Source organism: Dendroctonus ponderosae, unplaced genomic scaffold, assembly GCF_020466585.1.
Source record: "Dendroctonus ponderosae isolate FM_Combo_2020 unplaced genomic scaffold, Dpon_F_20191213v2 Dpon_F_20191213_9, whole genome shotgun sequence".
NCBI classification, from domain to species: Eukaryota; Metazoa; Arthropoda; class Insecta; order Coleoptera; family Curculionidae; genus Dendroctonus; species Dendroctonus ponderosae.
Window position 1 is genome coordinate 3,121,429 of NW_026019116.1, and position 25,511 is coordinate 3,146,939.

Genomic DNA, 25,511 nt, shown 5'->3' on the forward strand with positions numbered 1-25,511 from the left:
ACAAACAGTCATTTAAATCCAGACTGTGTTTTGAATGATTTTAATCGGTTTCCGAAGTTACTCAAAAAAAAATGTTGATGACCTTTTTTCCCTCGGGTCTCGTGAAACTTAAATCAACTTTAATAAATGACTTGTAACTCATTAACCGATGAGTTAAAACTCGTTGAGTCAGAGAGCGCAACAACTCAATAGCCCAACTCAACACAGTGTAACCAGGCCTAGTCAAAGCTAGTCATTCACAGGGATAAAAGTACTTGCAATGTTGGACCGATCGATATATGTATTAACAAACATAGACGTACTTAGTTCTTCTTCAGCAGCTTAATTCGTCCATCGTGCGACTGGATCCTTTACCTCCTGCCAGTCCTTTCTTTTATCTGCTCTTCTCATCCAGTCGTATCCAGCCAATCTCTTTACTAAGTGGACCATCTTGTTTGAGGTCTTCCTCTGCTGCTTTTGTTCTCCCATGGGCTCCATTCTATCACTCTCTTGAGTCCATCTGTTGGCTGTCATTCTTCCAAGAGGTCTCCCGCCTAGTTTAACCTTAATGTACATATTCTTTCTACTATGTCTTTGACTTTTGTTCTTCTTATTTCGATACTAGTGATGTGATCTTGAAGATTTACGCTTAGGATTCGTTTTACCATAGCTCGCTGTCGTTTGAAACTTATACTTATATAATGTTTTTCATGTTTGTTAGATAAGAAAGCTTTTTCTTTTTCTAAAATTCGATTTTCTGACCAAGATGTATAAAACTCCGGACTCTTTAATCGGTTGGTTGTATACGGTACCAAATGTACAAGAGGGATAAAGGTTAGGAGAATCCAGGCCGATTTTCCTGCAAATGAAACCACTGCACCATTTCTTCTAAGTGTAACAATTTATTAATAGCACAATTATCACTGATTAACACCAAAGACACGAGAAATTGCTGAATTTTCGAGACCAAACAGTCCATTATCCTTCATCCCTTTTATTATGTTTTCTAGTAACTACCACACTAAACTCCTATTAATTGTTCAATTTCAAATTTCTATGCCGTTTTAGTTCAGTGAAATTTTCCTGTCGTTACTGTTTTTACAAAATACATTATTGGTTTCTGTTTTTTGGGATATTTTGTTCTGAAGGCTACTCGTAGATACAGATCAAATTGATTAGTGAGTCTGCAAATGTTCACATACTGTGAACCATTGTTGCTCCCATAGAATATGTATAAGGAATTGCATCGGTTTAATCTGAAGTTGAAACTTATCAAAATGCCTACAATGCAGATTGATTATTTAACGTATGAAACATTGAACGCCTTTTATCATAATCGCAGTATGCAAAATGCAAAATCACTTATACCCGAGCGAATACGTTCAAATGTCCGGAGTGTAAACACAAGAATTGTGTCTTTCGTGTTTGTTGATTCAAGCTTTTGGAATAATAGAAAATCGTTTGGTTGGCCTAAATATTTATAGTTTAATGGAAGTTCAAAAAGTATCCCAATGTTTCCGCACTTAAAGCATATGAAACATTTCACTTTAATATTAGATGGGAATATTTTTAAATGCACAAATTGAGTTCAAAGTTTTAGACAACCGCAAGACGTTATTACGAAAGCAGCTCGTTTCTCGTTATGAGCAATGGGCTGAAAAGAAGTGTTTTACGTACTTGGATGAAAATAGTTTATAAAATACGGTGGATCGGCAGCAGATGCATGCAACTTTAAACTGTTTCATGTGCATTTCGGCTTATCAAACTTGGAAAATTGGGTCTAAAATCAATTGAGCATTAAGTGAACTATTCAGCTCTGAACTATTTCAATGATTTTGGAATTTAGCTTAAAATGATCTGTCACGAGCCTTAGGTGTTACCTTTTTCTACAAGAATTAGGTACCTATAGAATTTTTGTTTTTGACAATTTTTATTACTTAACGACATGCATTTCGCTTCAGCTCCACAAGAAGTTTAACTTTTAAGAGTGATCGGCGATTTAGCCAATCCAAACACTTTCCTCCTTCATTGGTCATTTCTCAACATCCAGGACAGATTTCGCTTACCCGCACAACAAATTCAATTTTCATTAAGTAAGGACATTTTCTAAGTTTTGAGCGATTTCTGCGTGGAGCGAGTAACAAGTGGGTTAATTTATATGAATTTATAAAATTTTAGAAGTTTGGAGCGATGAGCCATTCGAGCACTCTCGGTCATTATGGCTTAGCCTTAACATCCAGGACAGATATCGGGATGCCAACTTCAAAACTCGATAAATGCATGTTGAGCTAATGCTTTTGAGTGCAGTTTGCTTCATCCGCTCAAGAACTTTAATGTTTATTAATTGATAAAGTTTCCTAAGGTCGGGACGATTTAGCCATTCTTGCATCATCCTCCTCTAATGCTCATTTCTCAACATCCAAGACAGATATCGGAATTCAGACTTCAACAGTCGATAAATGAGGCTTCACTTAGTACTTGTCTTGAGTTTAGGTTCATTTGAATAAGTAGTGAAATTAATTTGATTTGGCAAGTTTTTGAGGTTTTTGAGGCATTCGTGTATTCTCCGGTTTTACTGCTCATTTCTCAACATCCTGAATAGATATCGGGATGCTAAAGTTAAGATCTATTGTGCATTTCGCTTTATCCTAGAAGGAAGTTTAATTTTTATGAATTGACGAAATTTTTAAGTGTTTGGCGATTTAGCTCTTTGTACATTATCCTACTTTACTGCTCATTTCTGAACATCAAGAACAGATATCAAATTGCGTATCTGAATAGTCAATGAATTTAATCTTCGGTTAAGATTTTATGTGCAAGCTGCTTCATTCGGACGAGAAGTTAATTTTTTTATTAATTGCCAAAATTACCTAAGTTTTGGGGATTTAGTCGCTCAGTAGTCTCCTTTATTGGCTAATTTCTCAATACCCAGGACAGATATCGGCATTTCGACTTCAACGTTAGATAACTGAAGCTTCAGTTAGTGCTCTTGGTGAAGTCGTGCTTAAATATATCTGAATTAGCCATTCGTGCCTTCTCCACCTTTATTGTTCATATCTTAACGTCCCAGACAGATATCGGGATGGAGACTTAATACTCGATAGACGAATCTTCAGTTCAGACTGTATGCTGATTTTCCTTCATTTAAAAAGCAGTTTTTTAAATTAAATAATAAAGCAGCAAATTTTTATTAAATGTTGAATCCTCCGAACTTTTGGGCGATTTAGCACGAATGCGCTCTCCTCCTTTATTGTCAATTTTTCAACATCCAGGACAGATATGGGCATTCAGTGAACGATAGTCGACAAATCAAACTTAATAATCTAGATGAATCTAGTTTCATTCGAACAAGTGGTTGAAAATATTTTATTCTAAAACATCGTGAAGATCTTCTGAATTAAGGCGCTCCTGAGTTTGCTACCTGCGGCAGTCGTCTAAAGTTTTCGATATACTAAAAACATTGCTTACTAAACCATTAAGGAGACCCAGAAGATGGACAGAGGAGAAGTTGACATGAATAAAATGAATAGAATAGGTCAGCCTCCGAATAAAGATGAAATATTACAGGCTCATTCCTTACTACCTGGTTTCCAGTCCATCTTCTTCAAGAAATTTCTTGATAGTTCAAGGGACGTTTTAAATTGCGTTCGGAATAATCGAATGCATTTTATGAGACTTATGCGAGAGGAAACAATTCACATTAAAGATGAAAGGGAAGAAGAATGAAAGCAAAGAAGCCAGAAACAGTAAAGGTCCTTTTAGACGGTCAGTTCAGTTTTTCTAACCTTTTTAAGAATGAACACTCTAAAGGTTAAATTAGCTAAGGGCTAAGTCTTAAATTATACGCTTTCTTCGCCAGGTAGTTCTGATAATTGAAAAAAATATGCAAACAAAAATATTTTTTTTGTCGTAGATTCGAGAAAATCTGGACGTTTCAGTCTCACCATGTACAAATTTGTGGAGCGCAGTCTGTTTCTCATACGTGAATAATTCAGCTCGACCCTTAGATATTCCCGTTTGGAATCAGAAGCAGAAGCTGATCCAGAAAGGTCAGTAACTACATGTTGAATGTTACCGAAAATCAATTTTTTATGGTGTTTAGAGTTGGAACGGATCAGAACGATGATATCAACGTTGGAATTGCCACTTCATGCCGGTACAATTAACTGGAAGCTGAAGAACTTTTACGATGCTTGCATGAATTTGGACAATGTGGTCCTGGATGCAGCCAGACCTTTAACGAATATTATTTCAGAATTGGGTGAGTTGCCTGCCAGTTTAGTCTACACTTTCTTATCTGAATTGCAATATTTTATCTGATCGCCAAGAATGTTGCATATCTGAACGCGGCCATGAAAATGTGATTTCTTCGCGAATATAATTCTAATAATATTTCGACCGGAACCTAATCACTGATTGATTATTCAATACGTTTCCGATTCAGTTCTGATTCTCGGTCATGCATAAATCGTTAATTTTGAAATTGTAATTATCGACCTTCGTCCAGCAGGATTATTACAACATGAAGTCGTAATTTTTTTTCGGCGTTTGTTTCATGAAATTTTCAGATTATTGTTATTGTTCAAAATTTCAGTATTTTTATTTAAAATTACAAATTTTTTATCACGCTGGTTTTGGGTTTTAATCGTTTTAATCCAACATCAAGCACAACCTTTGTCTTCGATATCTGTTTTCATACGACTGGAGCCAGTATGAGTTTTCTATTGAAGATTTAGATCTGGAAGCATTTCATTTTAAAAATTTGTGCTCCTACAATACATTCTCTTTGCATTAGTCGCGGAATGGCACCGCAGCTATCAGGCGGCTCGTTGGTCTAGGGGTATGATTTCCGCTTAGGGTGCGGGAGGTCCCGGGTTCAAATCCCGGACGAGCCCAAAAACTTTTTCTTTTTTTGCCCAATAATTAAAACTGTTTTGCTGTTTGCTGGTTATTTTTGTTATTTTTCTTTACAAACCAATTGTTAACATCATTTTATTTTAATTAGTAAAATGGAATGTAAGAAAAGTTGTAAGTATAAATGTCAACAATGGGAGACAAATAAAACATCATTCATGAGTTAACAGGAATTAGAACGAAAGCAAACCTGATAATCCTCGAAGAGTAGCTGAATGCAGTAAAATAATAAAATAATGAAAAATCTAAAGGACGCAAAAGCCTTATAAAAAGTGAGCAATAATAGACGAAAAAAGTATCTGATAATATAATAAGAGATTGACATTAAATATAAGACCACTTGTAAGTAAAGAAAGGGCGCAGAAAAGAACACACGTGAGTTAAAAGAAAGAAACAAAATAACAAGCTTGAAAAGTCTACCACACCAGCTGAAAACAATATCAAAAAAATACTTGAAAATGTTCTTTCGGAAGCATTTTTGTATAAAGTCAATCGACTGTCTTTGTTTTGCCAGTTTAGTTCCAAACCTTCGGTATTTTTTCTACCTAAAATTATCGAGGTAAGCTGGAAGTAATACGGGTTTCGTCACTTTATTTATGGCATTTTGTTAATAATTTGCCTTAGCTTTTTCGTTGTCCCATTTTAAGTTTTTTGTGTTGTTAAATTTGTGTTGATCATCATCTATTTGAATTAGTCTTTTTCTTTAATTATTCTCTAAGTATCTAATAGGTCGTCTTTAATTATTGCTAATCAGTTAATAAATTGCGTTTTTATTATAATTGATTGGGATTTTCTACATGTCAATTTATTAGTAAACACGAAAGTAAAAGGAGAAAGACACACATCATATATATAAGGGAGGTAAAATAAATGAACAAGAAGATAAGCTAAAAGAAATCTTTAACAGTAGCTGAAACCATTGAAACAAGACGGAACGGAACAGGTGGCGTAAAGAAATATACAGTAAACTTGAAAGCACAGAAAATACTATWGCAGATGGATATGTAGAGGACACTGAGGCTCAAGTATTTTTGACGCAAAATGAAAAATGAGGGAACATTTGAGTTAGTTTGTCTTTGTCGCATAATTTAACAGTTTGTAGGATTTTTTTGTGCATGATTCACTTTGATGCAGCGTAGAACAGCCGACCAGATACTAATACGAAAAGCAAACAGCTGAAAGCAGTAGAAAAATGACACAAAATGGAAACGATGAGTTAAAGAAATGTTAATTCAAACATTCCAAAACACCGAAGAAGACATATGTATTGAAAAAAATCAACAGGATAGTAAACACATTAAAGAATAACATCGAATAGACAGGACTCAAATGTTTTCGGCATAGAATGGCAAATGAGTCAATAAAAGTGATGAAAAAAATTTCTTAAAGAAAACATGAAATGCTAAGTAAGACGCGCAACAAAATATCAGTGGACAAAACAAATTAAAAATAAAGGTTTTACGAAAATTGCAGACAAGTGTTTGGGCTTGTACCAATCTCGTAGTAGCGAGGGCTAATGGCAATTAGCAATCTCTTCGTAAACTGCAAACCAATCGCTTAGAATGTTTCTAAAAAATACTTTTAATCACTAAAACACTCTATAATGAATCCCATATAACAATTTAAACATTCGATAGGTTGAGGCCCTAGACATCAAATGTGTAAAAAAATGAAATATATGACTTAACGAAATCTAAATTAAAGTGAAGCATTTCGAAATAATCTAACACTGAAGGTGATAGATTTATTGATGAAGTGACCGGTAAATTAAAATAAAGTTCAGATATTAAAGAATAACAGAGGAGCATAGGACTGAAACATTTTAGTATTAAAGTATTGAAAGAAAAGTATCAAGAAGAAAACAAAAAATGTCAATTAATACGCGTGAAAAATATAAATGGACAAACCAAATATAAATAAAGGTTTTAGGAAATTTACAGGCAGAAATGGCAACGTTCGCTGCAATTTGCAGTATTTTGCTCATTTGTACACGAATCGCTTGTACTGTTTTTGTGTATCACCAAAATACACTATAATTGAATCTATGTATATAAAAAAATGGAAAATATGAGTTAGAGGAATCTAAAGTTAAATTAAACACTGAAGGAGAGAAGTGCTTTGACAAATAAACAGTAACTTAACAGAAAGTGAACACATTAAAGCAAAAAAACATAAAAGAGGCCACATGATTGAAATATTCGAGACACATAACGGGAAATGAGTGCATGAAAGCGATGAGAGCGTAAAAACGCAAGAAGAAAACACAAAATACCAAGTAAAACGCGTAGCAAAGACATATAATTGTATAAATTAAATTATAGGAAAGGTTTTTCCAAAATTACATAGACAAGTGGAAATGGGCGCTCGAGTTTGCACTCTCTTGTTCAACTGTACACAAATCGCTTCTAATATTTCAAAAAATAACTTAACCACTAAAAGACTCGAGCAGTTAATTCCATATAATAATTTAACAGCCAGTATGTTGAGGCTAGCCATCGAATCAATATTCTCCACAATGCTGCGCCCCTAATCCTATATCCTTCCACCCCTATTTATATGGACATTTAAGCGCGAACGCAACTGTATTCCATCCCTTAAGGGTTTTTCATCCCTGCCGGCTTATGCATCACCTCTTTGACAGTGCTGCTGTCCTGATTCTACACAAAAACAGTGGATTGTGCTAATACGAAACGACCCGTTAAGGGTGGTAGATCAAAATTTGCCTGACCTTTTTTCGCCATCACCGGACTATTTTATAATTAAACTTAAAAAATATCGTTATGTATATTAATTACGCCTACGTATGTGAATAGATACAATAGTGACTCCATTAAGCAGAATGGGCTCGCCGTTAAAATTACATATAATTAAACGCAAATTTAATCCACTGATGGCAATTTAAAAGTAAATTGATTGGAAACCTGGCTGGTTCGAGAAATACTTTCACCGGACGATGATGGTGTCATCGTTGTTTTTATGGGGAAATTTAACAATAACATTGAAAACCCAACCTAAGCCGCCGATATTTTAAGAAGTGAATTTATTGGCATTGTTTCATGCGAGTTCCGCTAATAACAGCTTTTCACTTCGGTTTCACTGTAGAGCGCGGAATTTGCCATTCCAATCGAATCCGGCTCTATTTCGCCTGTCCCTTTTCTGCACCCCTAATACGATGTTCTCCCACTTAGAGTCTGTTAGTCCTTATTTCACCCTATCCCTCAAAGATCCCAGAGCCCCGGAAATAAGATTTAAGGGTTGTTTGAAGGTTTGCCATCGCAAAACCAGACAAAAATGTAAGCCGTCCTGAAACGGTGGAGAATAATTTATTGAAAAGGAATAAAAATGGTGCATGCTGGATGGATGGCAAGCAGTTGTTTGTTTACCACAGTGCATAGAGCCCCTTTGTTAGAGCTCCAAGATGCATGCTCGGACATTTTGTGAGGTTTTATTCCCCTCAGGAGAGCTGCGTTGAGCATTTTTTTAAGCCGGAGCGCAGAATTGCCGAGTGGCAAAAAACCTTAAAAAGGTTACTTTTCAGATATGCCGCCGCACAGGGAATCCCTATTTACTAAGCATCCCCATCAGGGGAGCAGAAACTGAGGCCGACAGAGGGTAGAAATTCAACTGGAATCGGGGTGCATTTTAAGTGAAAATAAATGAAGCAATTCTGGGTTTTGGCTGCGAAAATCTTAAAATACTGGCAAGAATGAATAAGTAATTTTTGCATAAAAATCATCAATGTTTTTTCTGTATAAACAAAAAAACAGTACCTAAAAGAAACAGCGAAAGGTAAAAATCATTATAATGGTACATAGTAAAAAATAAAACGTTTGAAGGAAATGAAATGGACGAAACAATTCATATTGTAAATCAAACTTAAAAATGCCAAAGTGAAAAAATTACTCTACAGATCACAAATTAATCCTATACATTCAGCCTATTAATTCAGTACAACAGAACTCAATTAAACTGAAAAATGTTAAGAGACAACTGAAAAAAAAATATTCAATTATTGGCAAATCAATAGTGAGATTACTATTATTATTATCAATGTAAAGTGAAGAAATTAACGCTTCGGGAATTGGAAAAATGGGAAACGTACACAAGGATGAAGTTTGTTAAAGAAAAGAACACGAAAAAGCTCTTAAAAACGGAACAAAAAAACAAAAATTGACAATAGTTAAATACAGAAACCATGACTTGTCCAGAAAAGTAGAGGCTGGAAAGCTTGAACAGAAAAAAATGGGAAAAGCGTTAAAACAGTCTGAAAAATCGATAGTAAAATCCACTTTATTTGTGCACAAATCGAAGAAAGTATTATATATTTTAAAATTTATTCGCCTTTGTGGTTTCAAGAAAAGGTTTTGAGAAAAGGTTTTTATTGCACACAAAATTTTATTTTTACACTCTAGGCAAGAACTAAGAGGAAATCAACTATTGTATAGTGCACATAGTTGTGCACAAATCAACATCTTAGTATGAAAACCAATAATTTGCCCAGAAAAGTGTGGGCTATAAAGCATCAAAAGCTCTTAGGTTTGTAAAAATAACAGTAAGTGAGGCGTAGTGGAAATTGACGAATTTTTCATGGAAATAGGTAGGTACCTTGTACCGAAGGTTTGCAATAATTTTTTTGGTACACACAAAATTTAATTTCGAGTCTAAATTGATTTTTTAAGGCCAAAAGTTGCACAACAGTTTTTGTAATATTTATATTAGTATGTATAAAATTACCAATTTATTAATAAGTCTCGTTATCAGCAAAGAAATGTTTTAAACTAGTATCAGCATTTTTTCGAGTCCAGTGTCCAGTCCAGTTGAAAATTCTGGCAATCAGAAAAATTGTATTTTCACATAACATTTTTATGATTGTTTTATTTATTATCCATTTATGTTTGTTTCGTAACTTACCATGGATTAATTTGCAAATTAACAGGATTTTGAAAAAATCACTTCTGGCGACTTTGTTTTAACTTAAGATTGATACGAGTCAATGGAAGATAAAACGAATAAAATACAATATTTTTTTGCTCAAACTGCCGCAATAAATTGGCTCGCCTTATGTATATAAAAAAATATTTATTTACCAACACCCGCAATTTAATAGCCTAGCATCTAACCTACTTTGTCAGCAGTGATTTTATCTACCATAAAAAATTACGATGTGATCTCACTCAACTATCACAATATTTGTTTGGTCGCCGTTAAAAAACTCTGTAATTTTTCATTTTGGCTTCATAAAACATTCATGTTTACAACGTAGTAATCGTCCTCGTATGTTTCAAGCGCCACGTAACTTAAGTGGTTCAAAAGTTGAGGAAGCTATTTCGGGAAAGCTTTTAAACCATCGAGATATGATCCATTTGGTTTTTGATTTCTAATAAATAAACCGCTCTAATATCCAATAAATATCAATGAAAAATCTGTTCTTGTACGAACTTTTCTATTTTGGGCACGGGAAGCTCGTCTACCAGCTGAAGGGTCGTCTTATCAGGATGTTACGCAAGTTTTAATTAAGATGAACTAATAATAAGTCACCCTCATTTAATGGTTGATTTCAGTGTTGATTTCTTCTCATTTTAGGTATCATGTAGCTTGGTTAAGGTTATTTTTTTATGCTAGAAAGTCGATTTAAACGTTTCTTGCTAGTTATGGTTTAATATTCATTAGTCCCATTGTTCTAATTGGGCCATTAACAATTTTTGAAAAAGCTGCAGGATGTGTTTAAAAGTGTTTCTTCAAGTTTAACCTTTTCACCTTCAGAAATTGACAATTTTTTTTGCAGGCGTCTGCAGCTTCGTAAACTTTACTGTTTGAGTTCAAATTTGCCAGTTTCAGATCAATTAGGGCGTACTGTGAACGTGTTGTGTTTCTTCGAGTTAAGTTAAATTAATCAAAGAAACTAAAAATATTTTTTCGAATTTCCAGTCCAAGATTTTTTAGAATTCTGCGAAACTTTCAAGGCATAGATAGATTGGAGCAAATTGGAGAATTTTGAAATTAGATTTTTATGTTTACATAGTTTAGACAAATTAAGAGGGTTTTTAAATTTCGCGAATTTCTTTGGGTCTTTAAATCGACGTGTTTGCAGATTGCCGATTAAGTAAGGCTTAAACGTTGAATTAGTTTGATTTTAATTTTATCAATTTATTATTACATATTATATTATTTTTCGCCGGCTTGAGGAAACTGAAGGCGATTTTTTGTGCTTTTAAGTTGAGTAGCTTAGACAGTGGTTCAAATATCGTCGCATTCTTCTGATTATTCTGGACTAGTTCTGTAATTATTAGGCTTTTTTGTTCTTAAGACGAATATTTTGCAAAGCTCTTACACGGTTTTGGGAGAGCGTTTGGGGATAAGAAAGGCATTTATTAGCATTTTATTGGATGATACGGCGAATATTTTGCAAAGTTTCTAAAAAGTTGTGGTGGAAAGTTTGGAAATGTAAAAATCATTGTCATGGCTTTTAGCGTTTGTTATGGTATTATATTAGAAACTTAAAGCGTTTTTTATTTGCGATTTTAGCTCGATTTCCGAAGGGAATATCTTCAAATTCTTATTTTTTTTGTTTAATTTGGATGAGTTCTGTATTTTTGGTTGTTGGAACGAATATTTGCAAAGTTCTTGTCGGTTTGAAGTAACTTATAGTGAACTTTTTCTGCGTCTAGCCTGATATACGGACTTCAAATTATCATTCTGCTGATAAATCTGAACGAGTTCTGATTTATTATTCTTTATAAAACGAATATTTTGCAAAGTTCTTAAAAGGTTTCGATAGAACGTTCGGAAATAAAAAAAACCATCTCATTGTCGTGGGTTGAATCCTTTGTTATGTTATTATATTAGATATTGTCAGTTTCAAGGAACAAAGCGTTTTTTTATTTCCACTTTTAGGTCGATTTGCAATTTTTTTTGGTTTTCAGACGAATACTTTGCAAAGTTCTTAGAAAGCTCTGGTAGAACGTCTGGGAATCATAAACATCCAATTGTCTTGGGCTGAAGCGTTTGTTCTGTTATTGCATAAGATTTCGTCAGCTAGAATGAAGTTAAATCGATTTTCTATTTGTGCTTTTATGCCGATTTGCGGAGAAATCTAATTCAAATTTTCATTCCTTTGCTTAATCTGCTCGAGTTTTGTATTTATTAGCTTTGTTCTGGTTCTTAGAACAAACATTTTGCAAACTTCTTAAAAAGTTTTGGTAGCGCGTTATGGAATTAAAAAATAATCTCAGTTTTGTGGGTTGAAGTGTTTGGTCATACCAATTATAGACATCATAAAGAGGAATCTACAAGTTACCAACTAAATTAAACATTTTCATTAAGGAGTTCTGGAGTAACCAGAATGAATGAAATGAAACACGATTCGACTTAACTAAAAAAATATATGACAATATAAAACTTATTCTTCCCAATACACTGTAACCATATTACTACTTCAGCACACCTACATGCTTCTCGTATATGTACCCTTGGGCTTGGGGCTGGGAAGTTCTCCCAGCACTCTCAACCACCACTGAGTCGTTATCCTCATTTTGAACACTTTCACTCTGTTCTCCAGTTGGAACTGGTGGTGCATCAGCTTTTCCTTTGTACTTAACAAAATAGACCTCTGGTTTATTAATTGGGGCTGCAACTTGGTTGGCCCTCACTGGAACCTCTTCCTCTGGCTTTTTCACTAGCACATAGATGAGGGTTTTCTCTTCTTGCAACGCCTGTTGCTGCTCCACGTACTTTGCTGCTGGAGCATATGAGGGAACTTTGACGAAGATAATTTTGTAGTGCTTCTGGGCGACTTTCGGTTCATGGATCTGCAACAAATTGTCATCAGTCACTAAGAGACTTAGATATAACTTACTTACTCTTTGAGGTCTTTGCTCCTCCATCTCTGGAGGCGCCACATGAAAGTAGAAGTGTTTCTGGATGTTTACAGCGCGTTGCGGCTGAGCTGAATAAGGGCTCAGTGGAGGAAGTTGGGACCGTACTTCAGGAGAACCGTAGTTTCTTAACAACGGTACTTTAGAATATCACATAACAGCAGAAGTGAACTTACCTTTGCGGCGTTAGTGAGCTGCTTGAAGGAAGGATTGAGGTTCTCAAAAGAGGGGTTCCATAGGAGGTAGCTGGAACGTTATTGAAGCTCGGCTGAGAATGTTCAGGGGCTCGGTTTGCTGGTAGATAAGACTGGCTTAGTGCAGCTGATGGAAAGCCTGAGGTTCTAGTGAAGGGGTTTTCAACCTCAGCAGGGGCTGAGTAGTAATAAGGGGCATCTGGCCGACTGCGACTTAGGGGTAAAAACACCCACAAACACTAGAAAAAATCACAAATTCGTAAAATTCACTAACTGGATTTGGATTTTGGTACGTACAATCAACAGGTAAGGTAACTTCATTTTGAACTGACTTATGGCATATTAGTGGCAAATGGTTATATAGGAGGAAAAGATAGCAGAGAAAGCCCGCATTTTCCTAAACGCAAATATTATAAAACCAAAGTTGGGCAAAAGAGCATTGTTTGGTGTTTTTCAATTGATTTTTATGACAATTTTTGTTTGTTTAGGCCGTGTCAGATGTAGATTTTGTGTACCCACACTGTTGTACAACATGATCATGTTCGCAATAGTAAATAATCGGTTTAGCAGGGACGGGTTTTAGTCTTTTTAGTGCAAACCAAGTGACTTCATCTATACTTAACAGAAGAAAATGAAATTTTATTGTTAAAGTTAAAAGTGATGTATTTAATTCCACCTCCAGACCTATCAGTATAGGGAAAACAAAAGTTCTATTGTTCATAAGAAAACACAGGCCAGATACATAATTGTTCCATTAACGGGCATCGCTTGAAGTGGCAACTTAAAAATTGAAAGTGGACAAGCTACGAAACAGTGTGTGTGTATTGTGGAAGTAACAATTGTTTGACTCAAAAATAAAAATCAGTCTCTGGTTTATTGAATTTTGAATGCTATTTCGGATCAGACTGTTCCCATTTTTAATATGCCAAGTGCGATTTGTAAAACCACTTTCAGCCTCCTTTAACTGATTAAACATGTTCAACAGATGCAAACTCCATGTCGTTTGGTTTTGTTTTCGCATCCCAAAATATACACAAACAACTTTTTCTCTTGCTAATAATAAAATGAAACCATGTGAAGAGGGTCCATTGAGAACGTCACTTTTTACGTTTTACAAGATTGTAGTTGGATTTTTAAATTGAAATTGAAAGAACAGAAAAAAACTGAATCAAGAGCGATTTTTTAGGTTGTTTGTAGTCGTTTACTTTTGTTACTTTTCCTTTACTTAAAATTGTTCACTAGAGTATTTTTCAGGCTAGACTAGAGTCGTATAGTGTAGTTCTCAGTTGAGATTTCTTTTAATTTTAGTTAATTATTTATTGTGGTTTGTTGCATTTGAATTTGCCGCTGATCCTATATAACTTGCACTTTGATCTAAATTTTTATTCATTTTAATTTTAATTGTATTGTTATATTTTTTGTTCAATTCAGCAACAATCCACTATTTTGTTGTCGATCATACGTTTTCAAGCTTACATACTTTTTCCTAAAAAAATTGTTGTTTTCATTATTGAGCTTTACAGTTAAGGAATTTAATGCATGATTTTATTATTTATAAAATACTATATTGTGTCCGCTATAGTTACAATATGAGCAATCTCATCATCTCTCTCCAGCTTCGTCATTGAGATTTGGGAAACTGTACATAAGTTGCGCAAGTTTGCTCTCAAAAACTTGGAATAGAAGCAATATTTTCATCATGTGTTTCCATTGTTTAATCAGTTCTATTGCACATTTCTGTTAAACAGATCTCTTTTATTACTTTTCATCAAAGTTACTGTTTTTACTTATACCTACAGCTAAAAGTTCTGTTCTCAGACACTCCCAGATAGTGAATGTGTCGAGATTAATTGTAGGCATCTTAGAAATGGTAAATGATTCAACAATTGTGAAAATTGTGAACGCTTTGGAAAATATCCGCATAATTGCTGTGTTTTTGTACACTGAGGTTTTAATCTGGACAATCCTGTAGAAACCAAATAATAAATAAAGCAAGCTTTTCAGCAAATTAGTTCGAAATTTCTGCCAGATTAGTTTCTACAATTTCTACCCGACTTTGTAGGTGCCACATTGATAACTCATCGTTTGGAAGAAATCTCTTCTGCTTCAGATTCGCCCCAACTCTGAAAAAGCAACAATTAAACACCGTTTTAAACACGAACGGAATTCAAATTTTGCCAGAATTATTAGACAATCAACTTCTTTTTGAATTTGCTCAGCTCTACCTAGATTCAACCCCTATTAGATTAATAATAATACACAATGATTTAAAAAAAATAATTTATTTCATTAAATAAAACTTACACGCTACATTTGTCACCGTATCACAATACAACTACATAAAGACTTAGAAAAGGGGGTTATTTAAACAATACTTTTCGCCCAAAAAGTAAGACATAACATACATGGAGCTAAACCTAGGATGGGCTTATGTACAAAATGAGTAAATCGCGATCACTGTCAGCCACTGTATAAGTCCTGTAACCTCAACATCACTATTCCGTAATTCGAATTAATATGGCCCGGGGACATGGCCAGGGGGGCCATAGGAGGAGCTCAAACTGCCTCCAGACGAGCTGGAAATGAAAGAGCTACTGGAGCTGCCACCATGAGAAGAAGATAAGCTTCCTATGCTTCCAATGCTTCCCAAATTGCCGGATAAACCGGAAATTCCGGATCCAGCCAGAGCTGCACTACTGTCATCGATGGCGCTGCCGGAGAAGGACGAAGATCCGGAAATGCCCACGCCGCCAGAACTTTCTTTTTGAGTCTTGTAGCGAATGAAGTAGACTTCTGGTTTGCTTGGCTGAGTGGGGATTGGCGCGGGTATAGACAATTCTGGAGCCTCTTCAGGTTTCTTTACCAAAACGTACACCAACGTTTTCTCTTCGTTCTGAGGCTGCAAAGGAATGGCTGGCACAGTGGGAGTTGGAGCTGATGGAGCCTTAATGAAGATGATTTTGTAGTGTTTCTGAGCTGGCGCTACAGGGATAATGCGTTGGGGTCTGAAGTCTTCAGGCTCTGGTGGTGGCACATGGACGTAAATGTGCTTTTGGACAATAGTGGAACCTCCTCCAATGTTTCCAAGAGAAGCAGAGGAACCGAAACTGTTGCCACCGGAGAAAGAACCTGAGAAACCTGAGCTGCCTGAACCAAAGGAGCTGCTGCCTGAACCAAAGGAGCTACTGCCGGAACCAAACGAGCTGCTGCCATGACCTCCACTGAGCAGAGATCCTCCGGAGATAGAGCCTACGCCGTGTCCACTTGATAACAGTGATGAACCTCCGCCGAAGGAGGAGCCACCATGGCCTCCAGATAGGAGCGACGAACCACCAGTGTAGGAACTTCCGCCATGTCCTGCGGAGAGCAATGCAGAGCCTCCGCTGTAGGAGCCACCCGGGACATAGGAGGACCCTCCGGATAAGTAGCTAGGTCCAGAGCCTGCATAGGAGCTTCCGTGTCCTCCTAAGCTGCCGGCTCCCGAAGTAGTCAAGCTGATGTGGCTGATGTCTGCACCATGACTGCCTCCTGTTCCCAGGTTGATACTGGAAATCCCGTGGGAGCCTCCAATGCTGGGACCGGGAAGAGAAAGGGATGGTCCAGCTGGTACTGGATAGCTGTAGCCGGCTTCTGGTCGGGCTGAAGCGAAGGCGCAAATGCACAGTGATATCTGGAATGAACACGACTTACATTACAAAGAAACCTTTGCAAAATTTGTTGAATTTTGCTTCTGAAAACTGAAATTGTAGAACAATGTCTAAGGGTAAAGTTTACCACCGTACCTTGGGAGACCAGGGGTTGATAGAATGTTCAAATAACATTATTGTGTTTAGACAAACAAATTGGTTCTTCTGAGAAAACAGAAGTGAAGTCGTCGAAGACCTTTAAGTGTTATATTTTTCATTAACTTATCGTAATTTAACATGATTTTTTTTGTACGAATCGTTTGAAACTTCTACTAATTGTTGTAGTGATATTTTTGGTTAAATTATTGTTATTTTGTAAACATCTAAAGGGGTTAGATCGGAAGACTTAGGTGGCAATGCCGACTGACAACTTCAGCTAAGAATATTTTAAGTTTGATGGCAACAGCTGAAACTCTGCGAGAAACTGTGGAAACCACTGCTGGAGATTGTAAACGAGAATAACTTTTAAGGATGTAACTGAGGTAGAAGATAACTACGCTTGAGTAAAGTAAAAAAAGTGACGAATCTTGGGCATAAATGTAGCAAATAACGATTGAAGAACTAAACAAATTTTGTGACAACTGAACAATAACGAGAAAGAAACTAAATTAACTGCACTCGAAACAAGAAAACCAAGCACTTTTTCGACAGGTTTCAGCAATCTCGTTGGTACTTACCAAAAGTGTCTTCATTTTGGTAATCACGATTCAGACCGTTTTCGGGTAACCCTGCGCTACCGTTCTGTTAACCCGGAAGTTTTGGTTCATTTGGTTCGTCCCCCTTGGTTTTATACGAAGAGCGTTCGCGGAACCCCCCTCAGGTTCGCCGATGGAAGACTTGCACCCAAATAATGCGAGCGGTGTCACGTATGCGGTGTTTCTTCATGAATTATGCAAACTGTTGGGTTTGGGTTGGGTTGCTTCTAATTGTTCGAGTCGTGAGAAATATCAGAACTCAACCAGTTGAGTGCTTGACCAACTCAGCGTTTTATGCACAATTTTTCAGGGCTTAGAAAATCCCAGGTTTTATCATAATGAGTCGCAAATCAGCAACCGTTTTACAGTTATAAACCAAACGCATTGTCAACAGAATGTTGATTATTGCAAATTTCCTCCAGCCAACACAATGCGTTGAGTATGCTAAATATTTCCAGGACATGCCTTTGAACAATGATATCGTTATTGCAGTCAAAGTCAATATTTGCCCAGGTAATTGACAGAAAAAACGTTACGTGGCACCGATTCGCGTGATGATTTTTTTTGGAGAAATTTTTCGGACGACATCTCCTCTTTCACCTTTTAGCCGGCGGGTTTGCCCGGCCTCGGTACTTGGCGGATCTGTATCATGGTGATCGAAAGTGGATATTACTCGAACCTACTATACAAGTCCAGGCCGCAAACATTACCAGTTTAATTGCGATATGTCCGAGAGATAGAAGAAATGTAATTCATCACTGATTAAATCTTGATGATGATGATTAATCGACTGTCTTTTAGTAGCAGTTTTTCCTAATTAATCTCAAGCTGTAGCTTTAATAGTTTTATTCCTCTCTTGTCTTTAATAAGAGGACTCTTTTGTCTACTCAAATATAGTGTTAATGAGGAAATATTTTGAGTGACTCGAAAGTCAGTTAAAGGCAATTGGATAGTCGAATTTAAAATACAAACAGTTTAATATGCAGTGTAAAGCTTTTGCTGACAATAATAAAAAAGTGATATTATATTTTTATCATTATAAAAAGAAGGGTATATTATGATTATATTAAACTCGCACACTTTAGTTTTAGTCTAAATTACTAAACTATTTCATGAGACATGCGATTGTCCATCAAATTCTCCCTAGTTACATTGTATCTAGAAAGAACGTCTATACGATTTTAAATGAAGACATCAGAAGTTATAGCAAAACCATCCAAAGAGCAAAACAAATAGTAACAGAAGATGCACATTTCGAGAAGTACAATTTTCAAACACTCCCAGAATTGGTTCCGGTCTATTAGCTCTGAGAATAACACTACCTTACATCAAAACTATAGGAAAGTTTCGGGAGTGTTAATTTCAGGCGATACCCGGATGAGTGCTAATAAATTTGCGTCTGATTCTGGGAGTACCTAAGATTAGCACATCTTAGGAAAATCTCTCACAATCTAAATATTTCACAATTTAGGAAAATATTGGTATACAGAGCGGCTTTAAATACTATTGCAAAAACTTGGAGTTAAAAGCTTGCTATTAATAAGCGCACAACTTCCTAATAAAGGAGTAATTTTTATTCAGCAGGCAAAGATTCAGTTTAAATTTTTTCTTTTCTGATCTGAGGGCCGACATTCGAAGCTAAGTTTCGTTCAAGAGAAGTATGCTTTGTCACGCAATTTTTCCAGTATTTTATAATACGCAACCAAGACTTTTTGAACTTTCTCTGGCTGATTCTCTCGTTTTATTCATATCGCTAAAATTTACAGGTTGAAAACATATTAATGTTTATTATTCTAAAATTGCAAAACGATTCAGCAAAAATCGTTTCTTGATATTGGCTCTATTTGACAAATTCGTGTTTTTCAATATTTCCAGACAGAAAATCGGTGCACACCAATGGTTTTTCTGCAATAAAAAAATTATGTCTGATTTTGCACACAGAAACAAAAAACTTTGGAATTTTTTGCTGGAAAGCTAAATTTCTGATTAAAAAAATGAAAAGAGTTGGATTGTCTTGAAAACTTGGGCGCTATGCTTAACATTTGATAATTTTCAGACAGAAAAGCAGTGCAAAATATTTACTAATTTTTCAGGCACTTGGAAACAGAAAAGCTCTTTTGCGTTCTTTTGCTGAAACGTACCGTTTTTTATTTAAAAAATTTAAATCGTCGGATTGTTCTAGAAAAGCGCTATATTTTGCATATAATTTTTAGACAAAGAAACGGCACACACCAATCGTTTTTGTGCAAACAAAATTATTTTATAAATCTGTATGCAGTTGAAAAGAAAATAATTTTCCCGTTTTTTACAAAACTTTCAGTTTCCAATCCCCGTAGAAAATCAGCGCTATAATTGCTGGAAATCGATGCACACCAATGTTTTTTTTTATATTTTTGCAAGCAAAAATTATTTGGTAATTTAGCATGCGGTGGGACACAAAAAAGCGTTTTAAAAGTTTTTTCATAGTTTTCAACCAAAAAACGTCAAAAACGTTGGCTTCTCCTAGAAAATTAGCGCTATTTCAAACATTTTTCATTTCAAGGTAGAAATACGGTGCACACCAATGGTTTTTCTGCAAAGAAAGTTTTTTAATTAAAAACTGAAAAGCGCCTGAAATAATAAACGCAATATCTAACATTTCAAAATTTCCAGATGGAAAAACGATGCAAGCTAATGGTTGTTCTGCACACCAAAATTACGTTGTAATTCTACATTCAGTTGGGATTAAAAAGTGTTTTTTTTTGTGTTTTTGGCCACTTTTGCCATTTTTAGAACTCACTTTTGAAAGACATGATATGAGATTATCCATGCTGGGGAATTCTAAACAAACTCTTTAAATGCTTTAAAAAACGTGAATAATTACATTGAAATGAATAATTTCCATGTGCGTATTAAACATAACGCTGTGTGTGCATAAAGCCATCACAAAAACTCTCTAATTTGTGCTAAATTTCTGCACTTAAGTGGTAAATAGAAGCCGATTTGACACCGCCCTGAAATTTGCCAGCGCATTCTCCCTTCGATCTAAACAAGAACGATCTTATGGCATTTTCTTTTATCGGCTGAATTAGATGCGTGGAGAAATCTGCTATTACCTTTATGCATCCATTAAAATAAATTAGCATTTTATGTGCCGGATTCCCCTAAAGAAATTTCTACGTCTTGCAATGATGGCCAATATATCACGCCAATAGAGGGGCGTGGTTGGCAGTGTCCATATGTAAATCTAGTTTTTTGCCCATTGTTTTATTTCTATCTAAAACTTGTAGGATGATAATATCTAATGTACCACCAGTGGTGTGTAGCTTGTACCGAATAAAAGTAAAAGTTCTGTCTTGATGGGTGTTATTGTGTTTTAATTAATTAAAATATTAAATAAATTTCGTGGAAACTATTCCACCTCTCTTTGAGAGTATTTCTTTACTTGCGTACTCGACTTTCGGTCATTTTCGGCGTCATTGCTTCAATTGAAAGTACATTTTCAGCAACTTTACTATTAGACTCACTCTTGTTTTTACCTTTATTATCTTTTTCTTTAGTGCCGTCAGTTTCTTCACACATGCGACCATTAAATACGAAAAACCGACAAGCAAAGTTGTTATAGAAATTTCAAAAGAAAAAATTAAATATTAATTTTAGAGTGAAAACGGGAATAGGGAAGGAGACTGATTCACTGATTTGATAGTCTCTTAACAATTCAGACGATATTCTCATAAATCGCAATAAATTTTTCTTCTCCTTTCCATTTCAAAAAAGTTGGTTTGCGACAACATCACTCTAGCATTATTGGTACTTTATCTTTTATTTGATAAAATCTTCATGCCGAACTCGGTAAATGGAGTTTATGGCTTCTAAATGGATAATGAAAAATTGTTTCCGATATTTTAATTGTCTTTATTTGTCTGTATTGCGATTTTAAGAAATGGAGCACTCTTCAATCTAACGGTTGACAAGTTAATATCAATTTGACTTGATTTAAAGGAACTTCAAAGTTTTCTATTGCATTTTTTTAGTTCAAGCTTTACTGTTTGTTTGATATTTCACTGGTAGTTTTATTCAGAGTAAATTTACAAAAAAGTCCAGTGGATATTTAAACTTTTTCCTCCAATTATACCATGTTTTCTTAGAAACTTTGATCCGACTGTTAAAACATCAAACCTCTTGTTATTTCATTGTTAAGTGACCATTTATGTAGCCTTTTCCTTGTAAATTTGTGTTTCATGCATTTTCGGCCTAATTTTCAATAGACTGCTTGAACAGTTTCTTATTTACATGTTTAAGTCTTATCTTGAAGAACGGGGTTGCCCCCTTTGAATAAACAGCTGCAAAAGTTTCTTATCTACATCTTCATAAATTGCATTTTTTCAGCCTTTTGCAGTTCACGTTAACCAGATCATATGATGACATAACATAATCTACTCATTGCCAAACCATTGATATTCACGATGTGAAGTGGAGTCACACTGAAGGAAAACCAAATTATAACCGACCGAAAATATGTTATTTAATTTTTGTGTTCGGCATCTTGAAAAACGATTTTTGCATATTATCTGGCAGACTTTTCATCTTTGTACTTCAAAAATTAATTTTACATATTTTGTTTCTTTTGAATTAATCAGCTTCTCTGTAGTTTGCATTTCTTCTTCTATGCTTGAATAAAACTGTGACTTGACTGAAAAAAATAATAATTCGAAATGAAAGAAAATGCTTGAAAAATAAGAAATTTGTGTTTACAGAGCCACTCGATGCAAAATGCTTAAACAATTCAAGTTGTAATGAAACGCCGCTGACCAGCGGACAATAATACCATACTTATGATAATTCTATTCATTGGTAACCTTGAAAGGAAAGTAAGAAGTGTTTCTCCTCTCGTTGAAAAATGTCCGAATTATAAGCAGTTGCAAAACATCTTCGTCGGAATTTTCGGCGATTTTTCGTATTCCATTCTCGCAAATTGTCCGTGTGTTGCAACTCTTATGTCAGCTACGCCCTTAAGTTGCGCATTCAAGTCGCTTACTTTTGCTTTAATTTAAGACCGAAAGTAAATTTCCTTGTACGAGCTGACGAAGTGTCTGTAGAACCATCTATGGTACCATCCAGGCCGCACGTAATATGAATTTTTTTCGCTTCTTTTGCAGGTGGTTGGCACATTTTGCGTGACTGGAGCGAAGTGGACTTTGATGGCATGAAAGTATTGACAGTGCTGCAGGTGCAGTATGGAGTGAACCCTTTTTTCAAGGTGCACGTTGAACCCGATCCGCATGTACCCGAGAAGAATTGCATCCGAATTTCGCCTGCTGGGCTCGGACTTCCGGATAGAAACTACTACTATAGAGATGACCGTGTAAGAACAAGCTAAAAACATCATTTTCTACTCACTCCATTAGCCAACGCATAGATTACATAGATGATGACGAACGCTTTTAAAATTGATTTTTTATTTAATTAGAACAGTGAACTTTGATTTACCACCAAGCAGAAAAATAGAAAATTTGCTTCAGTTTATTGTTTTTTACTATTACTTTATTTTCACTACTAAGTAATTCATGTAGGTTTCATTCCATTGGAAACCATTGCATTTAAATCACTTAGCTGATATATTTGCTTCTTTTGTTTACCACACTTATATTTAATTTAAAATAGTTTTGTTTGTTATATTTATATTTTTATTTCTGCTGTTTTCACAAAATGCTTAAAAGCATTTCCAAAACCAACCATCATTTTGTGAAGACCCCCACATTTTCCAATTTTTATAGACTTTTTAGATTATTTAGAGTCAGTTCTGATCAATTAGAGTTCAAAACTAATTCAGATGCTCCAGTAAAAGTTCGCTGTTTTAGTCAAATTTTATTTGTTTCAGTCAATTGATGCATGAAATGCACTGAAGAATTTTCTTTCGATATTCCATCTAAAATTGTTTTTAAGCCAATTTCTTCAAAGGGTTCTGTGCGTGCCATCAGATGTTAGTGAATAAAGAGTTTTTTTAATTTAGATAATTTTATTCTATAAAATTTTAAATTATGGAAGTGCGGTTTTTTGATCATCGGATTCCCAATTGTATAGAAATGTTCGCGGTTTCAATAATTCCCTAATTTCATTTTTTTAATATTTATTTTTATAAACTACTCATTATAAGATAGAGGCATACTTTTGAACTAAAGTTCAACATGTTTTTTCTTTCTGGGATTATAAAAATCACATAAATACTGTGAGAAAAACCTTGCTTAATATAAGCAGGAAAGCGAAAGGAAGTAAATGCAAGTCTCAGTGCAGAAATGCAGATTAAGAAAAAGTTAAAAGCATATAAAAATCGCAATTTTTCAGAGTTGTCAAATAATTCAAATAGCGGACAAGAATCTTTAAATTACTATTGTTTATAACAATGTCACAACAATGTAACAAGTTGGAATTGTTTTGGAGTTAAATGGTTTCCTAACTAATACATACAAGTGTTCAATTGTATCTAATATTTAACTGATAAAATCATAAATTAATGAATACTGATTGCACAATAATAATGAATTGTAGATTTTAACAGCCTATATGGATTACATAAGGGATGTTGTGATCTCCCTAAGTTCCACGAGAAACAAAGCAGCAAAATTCGGAAGAGATATTTTCAATTACGAGAAACGAATAGCGGAAATTACTCCAGATTTGGCCAACTTACAAAACCCCATTACCACATACAATGCTGTTTCATTGGCCGAACTCAAATTGACCACAAGCACTGTAAGTAAACGCTTTTCTTAATTCTATTTGATCTAAATTCTCTAAATGTTCTAAATGACTTCAGATTCCCTTTCATGACATTTTGCAAGCTCTGTACCCCAAAGTCAGCATATCGGAAAATACAGAAGTGATAGTCACATCGCAAGAGTATCTAAGCGAATTGGCTCAAATCATCTCTTCTACCGATAGGCATACGATGAATGGGTATCTTATTTGGTGTTTGGTGAGGGAATATTTGCCTTTTTTGTCCGAAGTGTACACATCAGCCCTTGATTCTTTTAATAATGAGTTATTTGGTAAGTTTTATTTGAGGAATTTGTAAGAGTTTGTTCGTTTCTTATAAAAAAAGTTTTAGTGTGTTTTTCATACACTTTTGTCTTTGCAATACTCCAAATTTGATCAAAACATTTCAAAAGTGCAGGAGATATTTAAAAGAAAAGGCAAAACACTTGATATTTAATAAATCTGTAGACCGGAAGCAAATAATTTACAGTCCAATATTTGTATGAAATTTAAGTACCGAACAAAGCAAAAATTTGAAATTTTGAAATTTTTTTAAACGATGTTAGGATCACCTGTGTAGAAAACTCTATTTAACTAAACATTTTTAGGCATTTCAAAGTCCAACAAACGTTGGGAAGTGTGTGTAAAATGGGTGAGAGAGTTTATGTCTCTAGCCACTGAGTTCCACCTGGAAAAGATTTTCCCTATCGCTGAAGCAACGAAGCAATCTTTGAACGAAACGTTTCGAACAATTCTGGAAGTAATTAAGAAAAAGCTAGACACATTTGGTCAATCAGTGCTATTGAAAGATCAGCTAGCCGCCAAAGTAGATCAATTTAATAATCGAATAAATTCAAGACTTTTTAACTGTTTTTCCTTTAGCTAAATACACTGTCGCTGCAGATCGGTCTTCCCAGCTCGGCCAAAAACTTGACATACTTAAAAGAATATTACAATCCGTTGATTGTATTCAAGATGAATTTATTCGACAGCATCAAAAGCAGCATCCCGTTGACGAGGAAAGTGGACGAAAGGCTTTTGATGAATTCGTTGCCTCAAGGTGTGCTTATAAAGGAGCTACTGAAGGACGTACCTAAAGTTAGATACATACCTTCGGAGAATGCCATTATTATACCAAGAGCTTTGGTAATGGAGCCTTTCGTCGAAGATGGATATCCGAGGTAACTTCGAGTTTTTGCTGTTGCTTTTTTTTATAGCTGGTATTTTTTAGACCTGTGATATATGGACGTTTGGGCACCGAAATTGCCTCCGCAATTTTATCAGCTATTTTACCATACGGAAGTCTGTGGACGGCGGATAAAAAAATTCTGTCGCCTTTTCATACGATTGTAGCCGAATCTTTGAAGTCAGTGCAATCGAACGTGCAATGCATATCCACGTAAGTGATTACTGATTAAACTAAACAGTCACTTT

The 25,511-nt window shown here is 35.2% G+C and overlaps 3 protein-coding genes and 1 non-coding gene across 5 annotated transcripts in view; 2 read left to right on the plus strand and 2 right to left on the minus strand.

Moving 5' to 3' along the window:
- LOC109539131 (protein gone early) overlaps window positions 1–25,511 on the plus strand; it is a 36,981-nt gene that overhangs the window by 7,385 nt on the left and 4,085 nt on the right. For both annotated transcript variants that reach the window (XM_048669985.1, XM_048669986.1), the window contains 8 exons: window positions 3,893–4,028; window positions 4,082–4,240; window positions 22,481–22,686; window positions 23,871–24,074; window positions 24,139–24,370; window positions 24,686–24,903; window positions 24,960–25,258; window positions 25,309–25,476. In XM_048669985.1, coding sequence (XP_048525942.1) covers window positions 3,893–4,028; window positions 4,082–4,240; window positions 22,481–22,686; window positions 23,871–24,074; window positions 24,139–24,370; window positions 24,686–24,903; window positions 24,960–25,258; window positions 25,309–25,476 — 1,622 coding nt within the window. The remainder of the gene's footprint in view (window positions 1–3,892; window positions 4,029–4,081; window positions 4,241–22,480; window positions 22,687–23,870; window positions 24,075–24,138; window positions 24,371–24,685; window positions 24,904–24,959; window positions 25,259–25,308; window positions 25,477–25,511) is intronic.
- On the plus strand, window positions 4,803–4,874 carry Trnap-agg. Its single transcript has one exon. It is a non-coding gene; the product is annotated as a tRNA-Pro (tRNA).
- On the minus strand, window positions 12,259–13,302 carry LOC109539134. The gene is made up of 4 exons (XM_019906741.2): window positions 13,259–13,302; window positions 12,944–13,200; window positions 12,753–12,894; window positions 12,259–12,701 (listed from the first exon to the last, which is right to left on the minus strand). Exons 1-4 carry the CDS (start codon window positions 13,280–13,282, stop codon window positions 12,324–12,326), a joined length of 801 nt encoding a protein of 266 aa, XP_019762300.2. The 5' UTR covers window positions 13,283–13,302; the 3' UTR covers window positions 12,259–12,323.
- LOC109539132 lies at window positions 15,228–17,431 on the minus strand. The gene is made up of 2 exons (XM_019906740.2): window positions 17,325–17,431; window positions 15,228–16,631 (listed from the first exon to the last, which is right to left on the minus strand). The coding sequence occupies exons 1-2, from the start codon at window positions 17,337–17,339 to the stop codon at window positions 15,474–15,476; spliced, it is 1,173 nt and encodes a 390-aa protein (XP_019762299.2). The 5' UTR covers window positions 17,340–17,431; the 3' UTR covers window positions 15,228–15,473.

Excerpts from the sequence above, each read along its gene's own strand:
- LOC109539134 (XM_019906741.2), bottom strand. The coding sequence starts at position 13,282 with ATGAAGTTACCTTACCTGTTGATT. Across the intron at positions 13,201-13,258 it reads AGTTACCTTACCTGTTGATT|TGTTTGTGGGTGTTTTTACC; the intron begins GTACGTACCAAA and ends GATTTTTTCTAG. Across the intron at positions 12,895-12,943 it reads AGCTCACTAACGCCGCAAAG|AAACTACGGTTCTCCTGAAG; the intron begins GTAAGTTCACTT and ends ACCGTTGTTAAG.